We start from the raw sequence: 19,949 nt of genomic DNA, 5'->3' as shown, positions 1-19,949 counted from the left end.
CTGAGCAGCTTTGTAGAATTAAACTGTTGTCGTATAAAAAGCAGCTGCTGTGCTGTAACACCCAACTTCACCAGTAGATGGCAGAAGACATTAAAGTCCAATCGTTCATTTCAAGCTTCAGTCAGAGGGTTAAGAGGAGGATATCTGAGCTGGTCCAGGAGACGTGATCAGGAAAGAAGTCCAGTCTAAGTCACATGTTCATGAGTCTTTAGTTCATCAGACATTAAATACAGTAAATAATTTTTTTACGTTTTCATCTCAAGCTATATATTTTGACACTGAATGTTTCCCAGTGGAAGGAACAATACATTAAAAATCAGTCAGTCAAACAATGCACCAGGTTTATTCACTTCTATACTTACATAATATCATAAACCATAATTGTAAAATGCAAGTTTTCATAATTTTCTACATTTTTGGCTTAAAAAAATAAAATAAAATAAAAAACCCTCTTCAGTCACAAATACAAACATCTTGTAGTGAAGCTTTTGTGTGCAGTTTAATCACTGAAAGATTTTTCTGCTGTTTTTAGTCTGAAGTTGCAGTTTCATTATTTTCTTTGCTTTCAGCACTGAGGAGAGGAGTATAACGGTTAGCCACAACTAAACAATAACAACTCAGATTTTCTACCTGATACTTTAGTGAAACCCACAGAACCACATGTGGAACGCACATGACAACAGGGGTTTATTCAACAAACACAGAACATACAAATAACAGTAAAGTTATTGAGGACATAAATAAATTACATATTTATTTTACCAGAGCTGAATTTGCAAGAAAAGTCATTGTCACTTTTTAAAAAGTCAAATTAAAGTAAATTAAATTAAATGTTATTTTTTTCTGATTTAGTGAGAAAGAAAAATGAAACATAAAGATCAGTGTTGACGTCCTCTGGTCTAAAGTGTTTGGGGGACCAGTTAGAGACCAGCAGCTGGACGTCAGTTGGACTGGTGGACTGAAGAGCAGATGACATCAGGCTCTGGTTTAAAGTCTGAACACAAACACACAGTTTAAAATAATCATTCTGTTTCTCATACTAGGCCTTTGTGCACCACCTCAGCTCATCCTCTCTGTGAAACAAACAGTTTTAGCCCCTCCCCCTCTAAGACACCTTTCCTCTGATTGGCTCTCCCTCTCCAACACAAGGTTTGAACTGCATTTGAGAGGAGCTCCTGCGGCTAATATGATAATATCAGCCATCTTCTCTCTCTGACATCATAAAACTGCAAGAGTGTAAAACTTTGAACAAACTGAGTGTTTAGGGCAGTCTGCAGCCAGAACTTTTAGCTCACAGCAATTACTTGGACACTGACCTCAGTATTTTATTGGGCGTTAGGTTCTATAAGATGATTAACATAAGATGCGGCCTGATTATTAAAGACTGTATGTGAGAAGGAGGATTTTGATTTCAGGCCAAGGAAGTATTAATGGCACACACAACCTGTAGTGTGCCATCCAGAGTAAGAATCTGGTTAGATACCATATTTCTACGATTTTTAGGGCAGGACAAAAACCCCTGTTTTTAAATCTGAATTTAAAATCAGTACACAAAAGAAAAAAAAAAAACAACAAAAAAAACATATGACAGGAAATTAGGAAAAGCAAAACAGGTCCATTGTAAACCAGCTTTTTCTTTGCCACACCTGAATTACAAAAATAAAGAAAAAAAAAAAATCAGGTTCTTTTTCCACTCTGCAGATTATTTCACATTTGTTTTAACCTAATTAGTCAAGTACAAATATTACAAACCTAAATATATTGGCCATTAGTAAAACTTACTGTCAGAGTTCACAAGTCTGACATTGGTCAGGATATTTTTTGGTTAGCTTAGCTTAGCATGGCAGCTGGAAACAAAGTGAGCAGCTAGCTTGTATTTGTGTAAAGTCAAAGATAAAGAGCAGCTGTACCTGGGCCTTCTTGTTCTGATGGTTGTTTTTCCATAACGGACGTTTTCAGTTCTCACTGCTGAGTCAGCTAAATCTGTCTCTGCATAATAAAATACATTTAAATTACTGCATGTACAACAACTGCAACAGTACTGTATTATCACACACAGCTATATTTTCTGCAGCATTAAGAAACAATTAAGTGAAGATGTTTACAAACTGCATCAGCTTTTCAGTTTCCTCCTCTAAACACCTGCTGTTGACCACAAAGCACTGGGGGGCATTTCTGAGAAAAAGAAGCTGGACGACCACAAAGCTGCCATCTTGTTTCAGTGCAGCCGGAGATACTTCACCACAGAGCACAAAGCAAACACTTTCTCACAGCATGAATAATATTACTAACAAACCAGCACACACTGCAGTGAGAGGTCTGATCAGACTGACAGCAGGAAGTAGCTGCTGTGGTTTTACATGCAGAACTTTAAAAATGATTCATGCATTGAAGGACAGTTTGAGAGGCTGGAAATGAACAGTTAATGCCATTTCTTTAATGATCTGTCTTTTCAGTCTCTCTGTTTATGTCTTATAATAAAAGTCAATTATTCCTGATAATAAAGCTAACAGCTAGTGTTAGACAGAGATTACAGACACATCTGAGCTGCTTTTAGTGATTATCGGTTATTTCTAACATTATTGAATATCCTGTGTGGTCTCTGCACACATCTTTCATCTATTTATATTCCTACCCTGTTTATTCTCCTGCTGTAACTATGTGAATATACCAAGTCTGGAACTAATAAATGCCATCTTATGTTTTATTCTCCATAAAACACAGCAGTGAGTGCCACTGGTAAACTGGCAGATATGTTGATGCATTTCTGTGAAGATAAATAGGAATGAAGTAAAAAACGTTTAACATATTATTTTTACTAAGTATTTTCTGTCTGACCCTCTGTCTCTAAATCTAGATCAGCTGGTTTAGGAAAACGAATTAATTGTGATTGTAAAATAAAGTTTTATGTGTTCAGCGGGAGCCACAGAGCAGAGAAACAGGAAGTGTTCTTGGTTTAAGATACACTGTAACAGAAAAAAAGGAACCACTAAACAGTTTTAAACGTTATAACACAAAATCAGTTACACTTCAGGGATGTCAGGAAAACGAAACCATTGTGTGTCTATTTCAGCTGCTTCAGTGCAAATCAAGGTGTCAGCAGTGGAGACACAACAAGAAGTTAAACTCAAAAAGGTGAATGGTTTAGTCAATGGTTCTCACAGATCATTGCTCTGTTCTGATGTCTGACTGATGTTTCTCAGTTTTGCTTTTTCCTGCTGTTCTTGTCGCTGTTCAGACAACCTCTGAACTCTGATCTGCACAGTGCTGGGTTGTGAGCACAGGTCCCACTGAAATAATGTCAGCACCTGATACCAGTGAGAGTTTAGTAGGTTTCTGGTAGGAACATAAAGGAGCAAAGTCAGTACTGCTGCTGGGCTGATGCTCTGTCTCATCTCCAGGTATTTTACCTACTGGAGTCTGTGAGGCTTTGTTATGATTTGGCACTATATAAATAACACTGAACAAAGCAAACCTTGTTACAGCACATGTGAATCTACCCTCCTGAAGGTGCTTGACTACCAGAATGGGCTGCAGGGACCACCTCATGCTACCATTAAACACAAGCAAAGAATTATACTCTGTGTACATCTTCTTTCCCTTTTTTATTTTTAAATAAACAGCTTTAAAACAGGATAGCATTTAAGGAAAGTATGAGTAAGGGTGTTTAAATAAATTAAAACCATGTAACAAGTGTTATGTGTCTCTGCCACGGTACTGGGTCTATGACCCAGTGTTTTGTGTTTGCTTAATTTATATTGCTTGATTATTTGTGATTCATGGCTTTGGTTTCTTGCTGGTTTTCTGTGCATATTATATGTCTCTATGGCTACGTTCACACTGCAGGCGAAAGCGCATCAAATCCGATTTTTTTGACCCTATGCGACCCATATCCGATCATGCTATGACAGTGTGAACGGCGCAAATCCGATATTTTCAAATCCGATCTGGGTCACTTTCGTATGTGGTACTGAATCCGATACATATCCGATGTTTTAGAAAGCGACTGCTGTTTGAACGGTCAAGTCGCATTAAATCCGCCTTTTACGTCACCGACACAAGACTGAAGCCAATTATCAGCGCCCGAGAAGACATCGCGAACGCTTCCTAGCCATCCAGTGTAGATGTCAGTGAAACTGTTGGGAAGACAACGTAAACATTTTATTTGTACTGTATAATCTGCAGATTCTGACAGAAATCTGCAGCTATCCTTTGAAGCACCGCTCCTCTCTTAAACAGCAATAAGGATCATTATTAGGTTATTTACATTATTATGTAAATAACAAAATAACTTAAAGCAAAAATTGGGAAACGTAAAGTCCGAAGTCTTTATATTAACGGCCATCAGTCAAACAATACTGTTTGTTCTTGGTCTAAACAGAGCGCGTTGTGTGTGACATCTTCTTTTGCGCATGCGGGCCGCTTTGAGCGTTCACACTAGAGCGCGTTTGCTGTCGCATTTTATTTGTAGTGTGAACGAGGAGACAAAAAAATCGGATTTGATCAAAAAAATCGGAATTGAGCATTAAGACCTGCAGTGTGAACGTAGCCTAAATGTCATGACTCTGAGTCTGCGTCTTTCTGAATGTCTTGTGCTTCCTGTTTTATTTTGATAGTCCTTGTCCTATGTCAGTGTATTCTGCTCTGCTTCCTTTGTCTCGTTATGGCAGATCAATTCCAGCTGTGTTCCCACTTGTTCCCCATCCTCTGGTCCTCCTGTCTGTGTATTTAAGCCCTGTGTTGTCCTCTGCTTGTCTTCCCCTGTTGGTCCCTCTGTGTTTCAAGTTTTTCTTAGATCTTTGTCGCTGGTTGCATGTTCCTTGTTAGCTTTCCCAGTTTAGGTTTTTCTTAGTTTAAGTTATAGCCATTTCCTGGCTTGGTTTATATGTTGCTTTCCACTATAAAAAAAAACCCTCACTCAGTAAGTTGTCAGTGCCTGGACCAAGTTCACAATCCTCTTTAAACTTAATCTTTTCAAATCTCTTAGACTGAGTTTCTGAAGTGTTTTTTTTCTTTCTTTCTATCAGGATGCTGGACGACTGCAGAGCTGTTAGCTTCAGTTAACCACAGACCACAAACACACAGTCCAGCTCACAGTGAACAACACTCAGTAAGTGCAGAGTTAAACACATGATTACATCTGAAAAAGATCAAATATCACAAAAAATAAAAACTTGAACATTGTGAATTCCAGTTTTGATAACACTAAATCAGGAAAATGTCCGTTTACTTTTCCTAGAATCCACATTTACTATACATCACTATATACTTCTGATCATCCCTCACATACTCTATAGTGACCTTAAAATCATTAATCATATAATTAAAGTCAAGATCAGGCTTCAAAAACCTACATCTGATTCTGCACTCATATTAAATTCAGTTTAAGATACAAGAAGCAGAAAATGTCAGAGAAAACATCTTCATAATAAAGACTGTCATCACAATGTACATGTATGGCCTCACTTCAAAACTGGGAAACTCCACTGAAGTCCTTCTAGAAGCAACTCTTAACTCTTATTGCTCACTAGGTTTTTGGAAATTACGTCCCTAATCTGTGTGAAGTAGTGCGTTATACAGCTTCCATTGAGATTTATTTATTTAGTGGCAATTCAACAGTAATTTAAATATAATTTCTGCTGATCAAACTGAAGTAAAGAGATACAAATCTCAAAAATAAGCAGATGCAGTTCCTCTGTTGTCCTCTTGAAGCATCAATAGTGAGTCAGCCCCCAAAGACTAACAGAATTAGTTCACTTTAGTGATTTAAAAAAAAAAAAAAAAAAAGAACACTAACTAACTTTACTACATTACAAATGGCTTGAGGAAAATATGTAAACTCAAATATTACCTCTGCTTCATCAGATTGGCTTTTGTTATCTTGACAGTGTTGTACATGACATGAGTGATGATGTCATCTTCTCCAACTTCTGCTTGATCTGCTGAAATGATGCAAAATGAACAAAATATAAATTAAATATATAAACAGAAATTAAATTTAATAAAAGTTGTTACTGTGATCATAATGAATGTGAACTTTATTCTACTAAAGAAACTCAAACCTGAAAGTTCAGGAGTCTCACCTTCAGGTTTCCTGTGAACACATCGTCTCACCAGCAGAACCAGTAACACCAGTAGAACCACAACACACACTGATCCAACACATGACAACACAGAGAGAACAGGAGGAGAGAGTGATGGAGGAAGAGTGATGGAGGTGGAGTTAGGAGCAGAGGATGTAGGTGGAGGTGTGGTGGTGTGTTCCCCTAAAATAAAGCAAACACAGTCATTAAGTTGTCGTCACATTGTGAATGTTGAAAGCTGCAGAAACACAGACAGGTGAGTGTGTCACCTGTGACAGTGATCCAGCTGGATGGAGACTCTCCATGACCGCTGATGTCACACTTGTAGAGGCCTTCATCAGACCTGGAAACATGCTGGATGGTCATGTGACCTGTAGGCTGCTTCCTGATGAGGGAGCCATCTTTATAGAAAGCAGCTGGGAGGTTGGAGGGAGTGGTCTTTGTTTTACAGAGCAGAGTGACGTCATCTCCCTCCATCACAGGGAGGACAGGACTCTGCAGGATCACTGATCCACCTCAACACAGAGACAAACTACAGCATTTCATCCATTTACACACAGCTTCATCAACACTAACTCCACACACTCAGCTTACCAGTGACTGTCAGGTTAACCATGTTACTGATGGGACCCTCTCTGGACTCACACCAGTAAACTCCACTGTCTGATGTGTAAATGTAGCTCACGTTACAGAAAGGATTCACTGGTTTTCCCCACCCATCTCCACACTGAGTCCTCTGTCGTGTGCTTGTGTTTCTCCTCAGAGTCCATCCAGCAGAGCTGTCGTCCTCCTCACAGCTCAGAGACACAAAGTCTCCTTTAAAGAACTGAGAGCTGCTGGGACTCACAGTCAGACGAGCTGCGAGGGTTAAAATGAAAAACTGATGATTTCTTATACAGTGGAACCTCGACTTACAAATACCCCATTTAACGAAAAATTCAAGTGACGAAGGCACTTAACGGCAATATTTCTGCCCCTGTTACGGCAAAATGCCCGGTATACGAAATCCGCTGGCTCTGATTGAATGAGCCCAGAATGCTGATGCATACAATCCGAATCATGTGACAACCCTCTTGGCTTTCGTACTTGCGCTTTGCTGTTCCACTTGAACGACGTATTGTTGTTGCAGTTAGCAATTAGTTCACTCAAGAGGCGCGATGGGTGCTTCGACTTACGAAAATTTTCGACTTACGAAAGACCCTCGGGAACGAATTAATTTCTTAAGTCAGGGTTCCACTGAACTTTTTTTTTTTCAGAACTGAGCTCCATTGTGAAACATGAACCCAATCAGGTCATATCAGTGAGCATTTCTCAGGTTTAAACTGTGACAGAAGAAGGTTACTGACCTTGGTTTGTTGTGCAGCTCAGCAGTGAGATCAGAACTAAAGAGAAATGACACTCAGGTTGATTTGAGGCGAACATAAAGAAAAACTCCACACAAACAGCTGACAAACACACAAACACATCTCTGCAACATGTTTCAATGAAGTTTGGACAACAAAAGTCTGAAAAAGTAAGTCCCACAAAGTCATGTGTCCACTGTGCAGCTGTGTTGATATAACGAGTGAATGATTTGATCTTTTCACTGCCTGCTGTGTTTCCTCGACTCCTGAGCAAAGATAAAGAGTCAGTTCAGACCTGCAGTTGGTCCTCGTGGTGTTTGAACTTGAATTCAGCCTGATTTGTTTTTCATGTCTTCTCCTCCATCATCAGTTATCAGGAGAGCAGACAGTCAAAGTACAAGAATTCAAACAAACACAGAGATTCTACTTACAGAGCAGACACAGCACAGATGTTTCCTTCATCGTCCTTCTCACTCATTTGACCTTTTTTTCATTTCTGTCACTGACACCAAGTAAAGCCCGCCCTCTTCCTCTGAGCACCAGCTTTTTTATTGGTTCAAACACAGTTTTGGGGGACTCACTTTTTTCTTTGTGGAAAGACACAAGTGGTACATTATAAATTCACATAACTGTCGAGGTCTCTCGTATACGGTATGTCTTTTTAAAAAAAGTCTTTCAGCTGTGCAGAGACACAGGAGGACAGAGTGGAACATTGATTCAAATGCCATAAGAGGGGGATGTTTGACTTCTACATGGACTTTGCACAATTACTCCAGCATTTAAGATGTGTTTATCAATAACATGCCTGTTAGTTTCAGCATGTTTAGGTTACACAGGCACATCAGAGGATGGCACATCTTTACATGCTGTAACAAGTTTTACTGCGTCTGCCAGAATAATCTCAAGAGTTTGAAAAAGAGGACACACGAACAGGGCTGTAGATTGGATTCAGGACAGGCATCTGTGTGAGGGTGAACAGAGACACTGCCAGAGATCTGATAAATAACTTCTAGCAGCTACAGATGTCGGACAAGATGGGGCCGTGTTTGGCTCCGCCACTGGCTATCGTCGCTTGCAATATTATTTTTACTCTTTTGTGTCTAAACTTTGTTTCTGCTGCTAGAATTTACGATCAGGGCACGCTGTTGCACATTAAAGATTCAATGGAGAGCTACAGATGGGACAGTTACAGGAAAACTTTTCCTCCTCCTTTTATATGTTCCTCACCTGAGTGCACGCTACTGTACATACCGGTGGGATTCAACCCGAAAAAATGAAGGAGGGGAACCAGGACTGGTGTCAAGGTGAAGTACCGAAAGTTAGCTTCTTGCTGTGGGGAGATTCCAGGTTCCTGCGAGTAGTCCATTTAGTGTCACCTGGGGACGCTACTCCTCAGTCTGCAGCCAGTATTCATGGCTTGATGGCAGCATGCGCACCTTTCGTCAGTCATCTGTCCGCCGCTTTGCTGGCAGTAGCGATAGACAACCATGGATGTTAGCTTCGCCTAGCCTTGGAGTCACCGCCCATCGCGGCAGGTACGCAGGTGTGCACAGGTGTTTAATTCAAGTGCCACAGCACTCAGCTGTTGAGTGCGCCAACCGAGCGTCATCAATTTGGTTTTCCCTGCTTAACGCTCGTTCAAATCGTTTATTTTAAACGATCACTTCGTGAAGGAATCTTTAAACTTTATGTGTTAAACTTAGACGTGGCAGCAAAGCATGGATTCACTTGAAGGAAATCTACTCGGCTGGAAGCGCCGACATCGGAACTCCACGTCTTTCGTGCAGTGACGGAGGATTCTGATTCAAATGCAGGCTGGTGAACTCGGACTCCTTTTCTTCGCTTGAGCTGCAGATGATTAAGGTGAAATTAAGGTGATTAAATTGCGAACCCTTTATTGAATTTTAATTAACCAAACTTCTGGACTTCCTGGGGTCTGTCTAACTGAATTTAACGACCTTCTGACATCCATTAATACATTGGAGAAGATGTAATGCTGGGAGATTCATATTGATGATGCCTCCTGTAACATAGCTACTGAATTCTTCACTATCATGGAGTCTTTTAACTTTTAGCAGCCTTTTTATTCGCAATTTTCGGAGCTAGGACGTTTGTGGAAGGCTTCCAAGCTTGAGGTTCACAGGTTACATCTTAAAGAATCTATTTTCTTACTAAATGACATGTGGAAAAATGTCAGAACAGAGTATTTTTCACACCTTATAGCTTCATAAAAGAAAAATCCTAAACTGTTGTTTAGCACAATTAAGTGTTTCTCCCTCTGTTCCTCATGCACCAGTTCACTCAATGTCTGATTGTAACGAGTTTTTGAATTATTTCACAAATAAGCTCACTGCCAGCAGGTCAAATATCTCTCCATCATCTTCTCAGTATCAAGCTTACAATTTGCTTACCTCTGATACTTGGTCCGCCTTTACTCCTATTACATTACAGGACATCTTGATGTCCTTCCTGCCCCATTTTTCATTAGTGTGTTTGACTATTGGTCGCTGTATTTTGGAAATGATAAATATTTCTCTTCTTACTGGCTCAGTTCCCAGTTTCTTTAAACAAGCTGTGTTTGAGCCAATATTAAAGAAACCTAATCTGGATCCATCCTTTTCAAACAGTTACAGGCCAATTTCCAAATAGCTTTTTATATCAAAGATCTTGGAAAGAAACAGTAGCAGAACAACTGAACTATTTCCTGGAGAAAATGATGTCATGGATGTTTTCCAGTCTGGATTTCACAATTGGCACTCTACTAAAAGGGCTTTACTTAAAGTATCTAGTGACATTTTGATGGCAGCACACTCCAGAGAGTACACAGTTCTAGTTCTGTTGGATCTCACCACTGCTTTTGATACTGGAGATCACAGTATCATAATAAACAAGCTTAAGGATATTTCGGGATTACGGGTGTTGTTTGAAAATGGTTCATGTCCTATTTACCTAAAGGACATTATCTGTTCGTATAAATCAAGTCATCAATTGTTCTGCCATGTGGGGCAGATCCTCGGGGATCTGTCCTGGGTCCAATTCTCTTTGTACTCTATATATTCCCCCTAGGCCAAATTATTAGGCGCAACAATAATATCTCCTATCATCTCCATGCTGATGGCATTCAGATATACTGTTTTTTCAGTCTCTAATTTTTATAAACTGTCCGGTTTAAGTAATTGCCTGAAAGAAATCAAGCATTTTTTAAACAACAACTTCCTCCAGCTAAACTCTGATTAAAGAGAAACTTTAATTGTTGCTCCTGACCATATGATTCCAGAAGATAGGCATATCAGCTTAGAGCCTTCTGTTAAATTGAGCCTTAGAAACCTCAGTGTCATATTTGACAGCTCGATGAAATCAGCATGTTGTAGTAAAAACGTCGTCATCATCATCATCATCATCATCAAAGTTTTAGTAAAGGCCATGTTCTATAGGGGGGAGTTTTCTCAGTTCTTGGTTACACACATGCGCGTCCGCAAGACAGCTCAGGTTTTCCGGGCATGGAGTACACGGATATACGGAAATGGCTGCTCCAACATCTACGCCCTTCTTCTGGTTTGGTGCTTTCTGTGTCGTCGTGTTTGTGTCTGCAGGTGAGAAACAAAAACAACATTCCTCTTTCACATAGGGAGGTATGAGCCAGAGTTATTTAACAATACATTATTTAAATACTATCCATACCGATCATGTTTGAAACACTAGCGCTAATCTCTCTGATCGAAACTATTCTCGGTACGCCTGGAAACGCAGAACTGCAGACGGACTAATGCTGACGCCGTTTCTGTGCATAACAAAGCCAAACTTTCTCTTATAAAGTGAAAATATAATAAGTGTTTTTTTATGTTAATGAGCTCGTCTTTGTCTCTTCTACACCGTCGTAATGACAGACCAGAATGTGAACTATCTGCAGCCGTGATCAAAGTCGAGCTGGCTGCATTCTCTGAATACTGAAAACAAAAGCTTCGTTACTTTACTTTACATGACTTTATTATCTTCTTCTCTGAACCACCGTTTATGAAAGGAGATGAGTTAATATAAATCTTCATAGTTAACGTGACCATCAGACCAACTGATCAAGATAACAGTCAGGCAGATGATGTAGTTTAGGTTTGCTATAGTTTTGTTTTCATTTATAATGTTCATTCTTATATTGCCAGCCTTTAGGATTTGTATTGAATGTTGTCTGTTCTGACCTACACAAAACAACACAGCGAGTACACACTGGGCTGAAGTCAGATATGCATTTTGCAGTCCTTGACTTCATGAAGTTTTATATCAAAGTCAACAACTAATGCCATAAAACATGTGAATAGTGAATAACTGATGGCTGAACCCTTGACCTCTGACTCAGCAGCTAACTGTTTACACCAGGGGTGCCCAATCCCGGTCCTCGAGAGCTACCGTCCTGCAGCTTTTAGATGCATCCTTGTTCCCACACACCTGAATCAAATGAATGGCTTGTTATCAGGCCTTTGCCAAACATGATGGCATGCTGAAGAGATCAAACCATTTGATTCAGCTGTGTTGGAGTAGGGATGCATCTAAAAGCTGCAGGATAGTAGCTCTCGAGGACCGGGATTGGGCACCCCTGGTTTACACACTCAAACCTTTTATCACAGGAGTTAAAATGTTATCACCAGGACACAGAGGGGAGATTTTTGTAATACTCTTACACATTAAATTCACCATGCAACGGTTGCATTGTATATTAAAAAAAATCCTCTGTAATACTCAAAGTAACCCAAATTACGTTTGCTTTTGGGGTTATTGTTGTTTTTTTTAATTCCCTGACTGGATTAATGTCACTACAGACAGTGTGATTAAACCTCTTTTCTGTATTTAAATTTCAGCATTAAGTTAAGGTTTTTTGCTGCTGTACTGCAAACAGTTTTGACCAAGGGATAATGTCAAGGTTTTGCTGGGACAGTACTCATCAACAACATGGAGTGTGACTTTGACTTTCGCCTCTGTCAGTGCGCCCCAGGGTGGCTGTGGCTACAATGTAGCTGCCATCACCAGTGTGTGAATGGGTGGGTGATTTGATGTGTAAAGCGCTTTGGGGTCCTTAGGGACTATTAAAGCGCTATATAAATACAGGCCCTTGAATTACATTTACCATTTTAATTCAAGCTTTCCTTTAAAAATTCATGCATTAAAAGATCTAACAAATATATACAAACAGGCTGTGTCGTATAATAGAAGAAATCAACTTTAACAATTTAACAAATGAAAGAAGAGGTCTTTGTTGAAACAGGGGTTTTAGTTTTCAATAGAAACTAAACGTAAAACACTTCCTTTTTATTATTATTATTATTAGTTACTATTAAGTTACTAAATAAATCTACTAAATATCCATTACATATATCCATTAAGCATGACGAGACTCAGCTGTAACCACTGTGTATAAGGACAGGCCCAGCCCTCTGTTTACTTAAACGGGCTGTAACTATGAAAATACTTATTGTATGAAGGTAAATTCATGATACAGCCTCAAAATTATATCATAATATTTCTCAAAAAATGTGATAATTATTTTATGATAAAATAAAAAAAAAGTAGTAAATTCAATTTTATTCATGCAGGCAGCAGCATTTATGAGTAAATGAAGGGAATTTTCCATTGTTATTTTCTAAAGAGATGAACCAAATGTATAAACTAGTCTAGGTGGTGTTTTCCTGTATTACTGAACACGTAACTGTGTTACTATAATATTGCACTATAGCTGCTTAAGCACTGCTTTTCAACCACACAATCACATCAGTAATTTCCATTCTCTTCCTGTTATATGGAGTGCATCCAGGAGTGTTACAGCGATATTTGGTGGAGTCGTTTACATTTTGGTCGTATATCACGAGCATTGCCCCTCCATGTATCCTGGTTGTACTTGATGTTGTGTTTCAATTGGTGAAACACAATTTGTTATTTCCACCTTAAGCAGGAATAGTTTTATTGCAAATTTTGAAAAGTACTGCACCGTGTTAGAGGCTGATAAAGTAGCTCACTGTTTAATTACTAAACTGTCACAGGAAGCTGCCACACAGCTCAAAGAAATACCTTGGGCTTGTCTCGTTGTTGTGTGCACTATGGAACATAAGCACAAGTCAGCATTACTGAAACAAAAACAGTGTCATAGTTTTCCATGAGGGCACATCACAGTAAATACTATACAAGTACAAGCTCATGTTGACTGGTGCTCAAAAAGGCTGCTAACCTTAAATTAAGAGTAAAGTGTAAATGTATTAAAACTTTTCTTTGACTGCATAATTTCTCGATCTTGATGATCAGAAGAGTGTTTGAGGCTTTCAGAAATCCATCAGAGCAACATTTATCGTTTAAAACAATGAAGACATGATAAAAGACATGCTTTGGAAGAAAGCCAGAGATTAACAATCATTAAATCCAGGTGCAATGATTATATGCTATTTTATCTTATTTTTTCCTATGGTAGGGCTATTTTAACTTTGTTTGTATTATGTGTTTTATTTATTTATTTTTCCTGTTTTCTTTTACGCTATTGTTTTTAACTTATTTTCTGTACAGCACTTTCGTCCTCTGCTGGGTATTTTAAAGTGCTTTATAAATAAAACTGGATTGGATTAAATACTCTAGGAACAACAAGTAAGCCTGATGTGCGAGAGTGAAGTGCTCTGATGGGGTAATACAGTACTATAAGGTAGGATTGGGCGATATGTAAAAGTTTTCCAACCGACAATTGTAAGTCCAATTAAAGCTGCAAGCAACGTTATGAGGACCCTCGCACCCCATTGCGTCAAGCCACGGCCAACACCTACACTAGGGCTGGGCCATATCATACCGTTTACGGTAATACCGGTATAATGTCGGGCAATGATAAGACAATGAAATATCGCGATAGAATATGAGTAAAACGCGCATGCGCAGTGCCTTTGTTTTCATAAGCACATGGCTGAAAAAGCATGGCGGAGAATGAGAAGGGCGAAAGCGGATGTTGAATGAAACGGATGAACCAGAATTGGTTTGTAAAAATGCTAAAACTTCAGTGGTGTGGAACTTGTTTAGCTTTCGTCCGTCAGATACACAACAAAGTACTATTTTTCGCAGCGCATGCTAGCGGGCCGTCGTTATTACCGTGTTTTTTTTGGAAAATACGGCACACTTAAAATCAATCCTTTGATTTTTCTGAAAATCGACAGTGCCCCTTATAATCCCGTGTGCCTTATGTATGAATTCTGGTTGTGTTTACTGACCTCGAAACGATTTCATGTACACGGCGCTCAAAAATCTGTCAAATGTTTTAGTATGACTTTGCTAAGCTACGAAGCCGCACCGCTTGATGGATTGTTGGAGCATTACAGCTATCGTAGGTAGGAGCCTCGCGGAGCGATACGTACTGTGCTTCAACATAATATTACTGTATTGTGTGTAGAATAGAATAGAATACTTTTATTTGTCAATTTCTTCAAATGTACTTGCCATACAAAGGAATTGAAATTACGTTTCACACTGTCCCATGCGTAGACATTGACAACAATAAGGTGCAGATGCACAACAAAAAAAAAACAAAAAAAAAACAAACAAAAAAAACAGCCCTAACAATAAAGTAATAAATAGTAATATAATAATATAAACAGTGCCAAAAGAAATACCAAAAATATATATATATAGCTGCAGGTGTGTGCAATTGCAATGCAAGTCAGGAATGTTTTCAGTTCCCGGTTCAGAGAGTGTTTCCTTGCTGGAGAGTGTGCGTGGGTGAGGGGGAGTAGAGTCCAATCTGTCTTCCTATACTTCTGCCAATCTGGTGATTCTGCTGGCTGGGAGTCGGGAGGGAAGAGAGTTCAGCAGTCTCACAGCCTGGTGGATGAAGCTGTTGGTGAGCCTGGTAGTGCGGGAGTGGAGACTTCTGTATCTCTTTTTCCAGAGGGCAGGAGGCTGAACAGACAGTGCGCGGGGTGGGTTGCATCGTTGACAATTGTGATGGCTTTGCGGGTGAGGCGAGTGGTGTAAATGTCTTGCAGGGAGGGGAGTGGTACACCAACTATCCTCTCAGCTGTTCTCACAATGCGTTGTAGAGCTTTCCTGTTATAGTCAGTGCAGCTACCGCCCCACACAGTGATGCAGCTGGAGAGGATACTTTCAATAGTGCCTCTGTAGAATGTAGTCGGGATGGGTGGTGGAGCACTTGCCCGCTTGAGTTTGCGCAGGAAGTAGAGGCGCTGTTGTGCTTTCTTGGCCAGTGATGCTGTGCTGGTGGTCCAAGAGAGGTCCTCACTGATGTGCACCCCCAGGAACTTGGTGCTGCTCACCCTCTCCACCGCAGCGCCGTCGATGGTCAATGGGGGGTGACAGGTGTGGCCTCTCTGGAAGTTGACAATAATCTCCTTGGTCTTACTGACATTTAGCAGGAGGTTGTTGTCTCTGCACCACGTGGTCAGGAGCTCAACCTCTTTCCTGTAGTGGGTCTCATCGCCCTTGGTGATGAGCCCCACCAGCGTTGTGTCGTCCGCAAACTTCACAAGGTGGTTGGAGCTGTAGGTTGGTGTGCAGTCATGTGTCAACAGGGTGAAGAGCAGAGGACTGAGCACACAGCCTTGTGGCGCCCCCGTGCTCAGGGTGATGCTGTTTGAGACCTTGTTGCCCACACGCACCGCTTGAGGCCTCTGGCTGAGGAAATCCAGCAGCCAGTTGCAGAGGCCCAGTCTGTCCAGTTTACAGATGAGTTGTTGTGGTATTATGGTGTTGAATGCTGAGCTAAAGTCTATGAACAGCATTCTCACATATGAGTCTTTCTTGTCCAGATGAGTTAGGGCTGGGTGGAGGGCAGAGCAGATTGCATCCTCTGTGGATCGTTTCGCTCTGTATGCGAACTGGTGTGGGTCCAGGGTGGGAGGTAGGGTGGATTTGATGTGTGACATGACTAGTCGTTCAAAGCGCTGTGTATAACCTCTTTCTAAGTTTTGTGGATATTATACATGGTTATGCTGAGGATATGTCGGCCAATTTCCACTGGAAATGCCTTTTGGTTAAACTGTCAGCAAGGAATTTGCATTTGCACTGCAAATTTTTGTATAACTTTAATGTACATAAAAAAACAGCTCCTTATTTAAGTAAAAATACATTGATGGGTATTTTTTCCAGTAATAAAGTTGTGGAGTTGTAAAGTATTTTGTCTAGTGTTAATTATATCATCAGTTATATCGTTATCGCAAATTTTCAACTGGTCATATCGCCCTGCTCTAACCTACACCCAGCATGTCAGATCTGATGTCACATTGATGGAATTCATGCGTAGAACCACCAGCTAAAATTTAATCTCATTCAATGATGATTAAAGTCGTCCCACTAGGTGGCGCTCTAACCATTACTGACAAATGGCATATCAAACATTTCCGAGCTCTCGACTAATGCCTGCGTCGTTTGGGAGAGATTGGACATTGTGTTTATGAGTGACAGCAGATGACTACTTTTTGGCGAGTGATCCACGTGCTGCCATGACCATCCCTTTTTCTTGAATGTAAAAAGCTTTGCAATTTAACATCACAAAGGTCTTTAGATTCCCTACACTGGAGATTGTCTCGATCTGATGAAATCCCTTGGAGGAGTTCGTTGAAGTACAGGGCCTGAAAAGAGGGGAAAATGTTGCCAAAATTACACATTAATTTTAAAATTGCTGACTTCCTGTTGGGTTTGGAATATTGCTCTAAGAGACTTTTTTGTACATTGTGATAACTTACATAAGCTTACCAGGTTTCAGACTCGTAGATGAAACACAGAGCAGTGGCTGATGTTTTGAAATTTTGTAGGGGGCGCTGTGGAGCCGTTTTGCAGTATTCCATGAAAATCGTTACATAAGAAAACAACCTTCATTACATTGGAGGTGTGGCCCAAATTCCAAGGGTTTTTATACTTTTCAAGCCCCTCAAAAGCCACTTCATCTTTCATGGTGAACCGCCTTGCCACCAGGGTGCACTGTTCAGTTTAAACTCACAATTTTGTCACTGAAGCATCACGAGGGACTGATATTAATATTTACCGCTTTTGAGGTGGACATGATGAACCTGTGAAAATCAGTATTTCAAAGTGAAAGACGTGACATTTCCTGTTGCCACTAGGTGACGCGCTGAGTATTCCTGACAATGAGCATATCAAACTGTTCAGGGTAGGGGTGTCATCACGCCTGTAAAGTCTGGTACTGATCAGACTGGATTTCTTTGAGTTACAATAATTTGTTTCTTCATGGCGAGACATCAATGTTCGCCTAAGGATGTAACCAAAGCGGTGTGGTGCTTGTGCAGATGTTTAGTGCGAGCACAGTACTCAAACACGACAAACTTGCATGAGCATGTATGTGTCCACTATTCGCTATGTATGCTAGGCTATCACCAGCTTTTGCAGCTCCATCAACAAGCATTTGAGCGCACTCTGAGGAGGGTGCATTTGCTCGCAGATGAAAGAGGGTGCTGTTAAAACAGCGCTCTTATTTTTATTTTTATTTTCCTGTTTACTGCTTGTATTAGCGTCATCATTATTAGCAAAGTTACTCATGGGCAACTGTGTGTGTGTGTGTCTGTGTGTGTAAATAAAACAGTCTCTTTTTGTGCATGTGTATTTATTAAGTGTAGTTGTACTTCCACATCTCTGTGTATGTCGTTTCCTCTTTCAGACCACAAAACCATCACAGCCAAGTCTGGACAGAATGTCATTCTGACCTGTCAAACTCCAAACAACAACATCTTAGTTGTAGAGTGGAGTAGAGCTGACCTGGGAGATGAATATGTCTTTGTGTTTCGGGATGGGCAGTTTGATCCAGCCAACCAGCATCCATCTTTTAAGAACCGGGTGGATCTGCAGGACAGACAGATGAAGGATGGAGACGTGTCTTTGATTCTGAAGGATGTGACAACTTCTGATGCTGGAACATATGAGTGTCGTGTCATCCAGATAGGAGCAACCCGCAGTAACACAGGGCACATCAGCATCATCAGCCTGAAAGTTGTTCCTCCAGGTGAGTGAGTAGAGTTGAGTGTGTGTGTGATCAGAGGTGAAGCTGCTTCCTGGTTGTTGATGTTTGTTTCTAAAGATGTTGTTGATGAGACTTTGTAGAAAGCAGCTGGTCTGAGTGATGTGATCAGAGTGCAGTAGATAATGTCTGACAGCAGTTTGACAGCTGTTTCTCACCTGCAGGTCAGCCAGGAGGAGAAGAAGATGGATCTTTTGGACTGATCGTTGGTCTGACAGTTTCTGCTGTGCTTCTTGTTGCTGCTGTTGCCGTTTTTGTGATCTACAGAAAACGTAAAAACAATGTCTTATGATTTTTATGAGACTCCAGATTAGACTAAAATGACTGGATGCATTAGCCATAAAAAAGTATGTTTTAAAAAAAAACAAACATGCAACCTAATCACTAGTTACAAAAAATCCCATGTATCTTCACTGAATTATCCAGCATTCAGAGGTGGTTAACAATGGATTTTTAACATGTCATTAACATGTCAACAGTCTAAGACATCTATTTTTAAACAGTCTAGATGGTTTTTTTGTTTTTTGTTTAAGCCATTTCAATTGTGATTATATTTGTTTATTTATTTTCCTATAAGTGCAAAATCAGACTGTCAAACAATTTTGCACTCTAATCCACTACTGTCTCCAGTTTATTAGCAAAATATATTTTTAAAAGTTCAAATGTTTCAGTAAAATTTAAAGCACAGACAATAATTAATCTGTTTTTATTGTGTCTATATTTGGTAAGGCATTTCTTCATTCTTTGTTTTAGTGGCTGAAAGATCTTTAGTGTATGCTCACTTTCAGTATTTTGTTCTTAATTTCATGGCAAAAAGACAATTTCTGTGACATAGGTTTGGCGTCCTCCTTGTTACAGTTTTAGAATCAGTGATAGCTTTAGCTGTTTATAAGATCAAACTTGTTATGTGAGGTTAACTCACCTAGAGATCAGCTGTTACAGACTAATTACACTGAAGGAACCACCTGACAAGACAAACACTGTGTGTGATTGTGGATGAATTACTGTGAATTACAGACAATCACTAATCCAACTGTTAGTGTTCAGGATTGATTGTTCATCTATAACAGAATGGAAAAAAAAAAAAGTTCTGATAGTTAAATAAAACCAAAGGATGAAATTATTTCACTGCACATCAGCTGTTTTCTCCCTCTGATCAGATTTAACTTCCTTCAATGAAGGGGACTCTTCAGTCTGTTACTTCACTTTACACATTTCATAAGCTGCTGGAATATTGTTGCTTTATTTCATTTCACTTTAATGTGAGTTTATTTGTTGATGGTTAATAAAGTCTTACATGCACTAATAACCAGTGTTTTCTTGATGGAGTCTTTGTTTCCTTTATTTTTGATCAATGCTCTTTCTTTTTGTGGGGGGTGTGGTCGGCGGTGCCACTGCAGGGGAAGCAAACCTACCTGCAGGGCATCCGCAATCATGCCACACCAGGTTAAAGTGTGCCAGGACCTGGGCCCTGTTTCAGGAAGCCGGTTTAGTGCAAACTCTGAGTAAGTATACCCTGAGTTA

The 19,949-nt window shown here is 40.0% G+C and overlaps 2 protein-coding genes and 1 pseudogene across 2 annotated transcripts; 1 reads left to right on the top strand and 2 right to left on the bottom strand.

The window, feature by feature from the left end:
- LOC146578653 (uncharacterized) overlaps positions 1-19,949 on the bottom strand; it is a 563,460-nt pseudogene that overhangs the window by 13,435 nt on the left and 530,076 nt on the right.
- Positions 230-7,949, bottom strand: LOC146578680 (Fc receptor-like protein 5). The gene is made up of 8 exons (XM_085268942.1): positions 7,858-7,949; positions 7,430-7,465; positions 6,678-6,941; positions 6,353-6,598; positions 6,084-6,266; positions 5,852-5,942; positions 1,911-1,989; positions 230-994 (listed from the first exon to the last, which is right to left on the bottom strand). Exons 1-7 carry the CDS (start codon positions 7,886-7,888, stop codon positions 1,974-1,976), a joined length of 867 nt encoding a protein of 288 aa, XP_085125068.1. The 5' UTR covers positions 7,889-7,949; the 3' UTR covers positions 230-994; positions 1,911-1,973.
- LOC146578679 (V-set domain-containing T-cell activation inhibitor 1-like) lies at positions 10,887-19,734 on the top strand. Its single transcript, XM_085269117.1, has 3 exons — positions 10,887-11,019; positions 18,069-18,410; positions 18,590-19,734. The coding sequence occupies exons 1-3, from the start codon at positions 10,950-10,952 to the stop codon at positions 18,715-18,717; spliced, it is 540 nt and encodes a 179-aa protein (XP_085125243.1). The 5' UTR covers positions 10,887-10,949; the 3' UTR covers positions 18,718-19,734.

This window comes from Mchenga conophoros, linkage group LG3 (genome assembly GCF_057382185.1).
Source record: "Mchenga conophoros isolate Kocher_MC1m ecotype Shallow Benthic linkage group LG3, M_conophoros_male_GT1.1, whole genome shotgun sequence".
In the NCBI taxonomy this organism is placed as follows: domain Eukaryota; kingdom Metazoa; phylum Chordata; class Actinopteri; order Cichliformes; family Cichlidae; genus Mchenga; species Mchenga conophoros.
The sequence above is the reverse complement of the archived record's forward strand: the minus strand, read 5'-3'. Positions and strand labels throughout refer to the sequence as shown.

Excerpts from the sequence above, each read along its gene's own strand:
- LOC146578680 (XM_085268942.1), bottom strand. The coding sequence starts at position 7,888 with ATGAAGGAAACATCTGTGCTGTGTCTGCTCT. Across the intron at positions 6,599-6,677 it reads GGTTAACCTGACAGTCACTG|GTGGATCAGTGATCCTGCAG; the intron begins GTAAGCTGAGTG and ends CTCTGTGTTGAG. Across the intron at positions 6,267-6,352 it reads CAGCTGGATCACTGTCACAG|GGGAACACACCACCACACCT; the intron begins GTGACACACTCA and ends GCTTTATTTTAG.
- LOC146578679 (XM_085269117.1), top strand. The coding sequence starts at position 10,950 with ATGGCTGCTCCAACATCTACGCCCTTCTTCTGGTTTGGTGCTTTCTGT. Across the intron at positions 11,020-18,068 it reads CGTCGTGTTTGTGTCTGCAG|ACCACAAAACCATCACAGCC; the intron begins GTGAGAAACAAA and ends TTCCTCTTTCAG. Across the intron at positions 18,411-18,589 it reads CCTGAAAGTTGTTCCTCCAG|GTCAGCCAGGAGGAGAAGAA; the intron begins GTGAGTGAGTAG and ends TCTCACCTGCAG.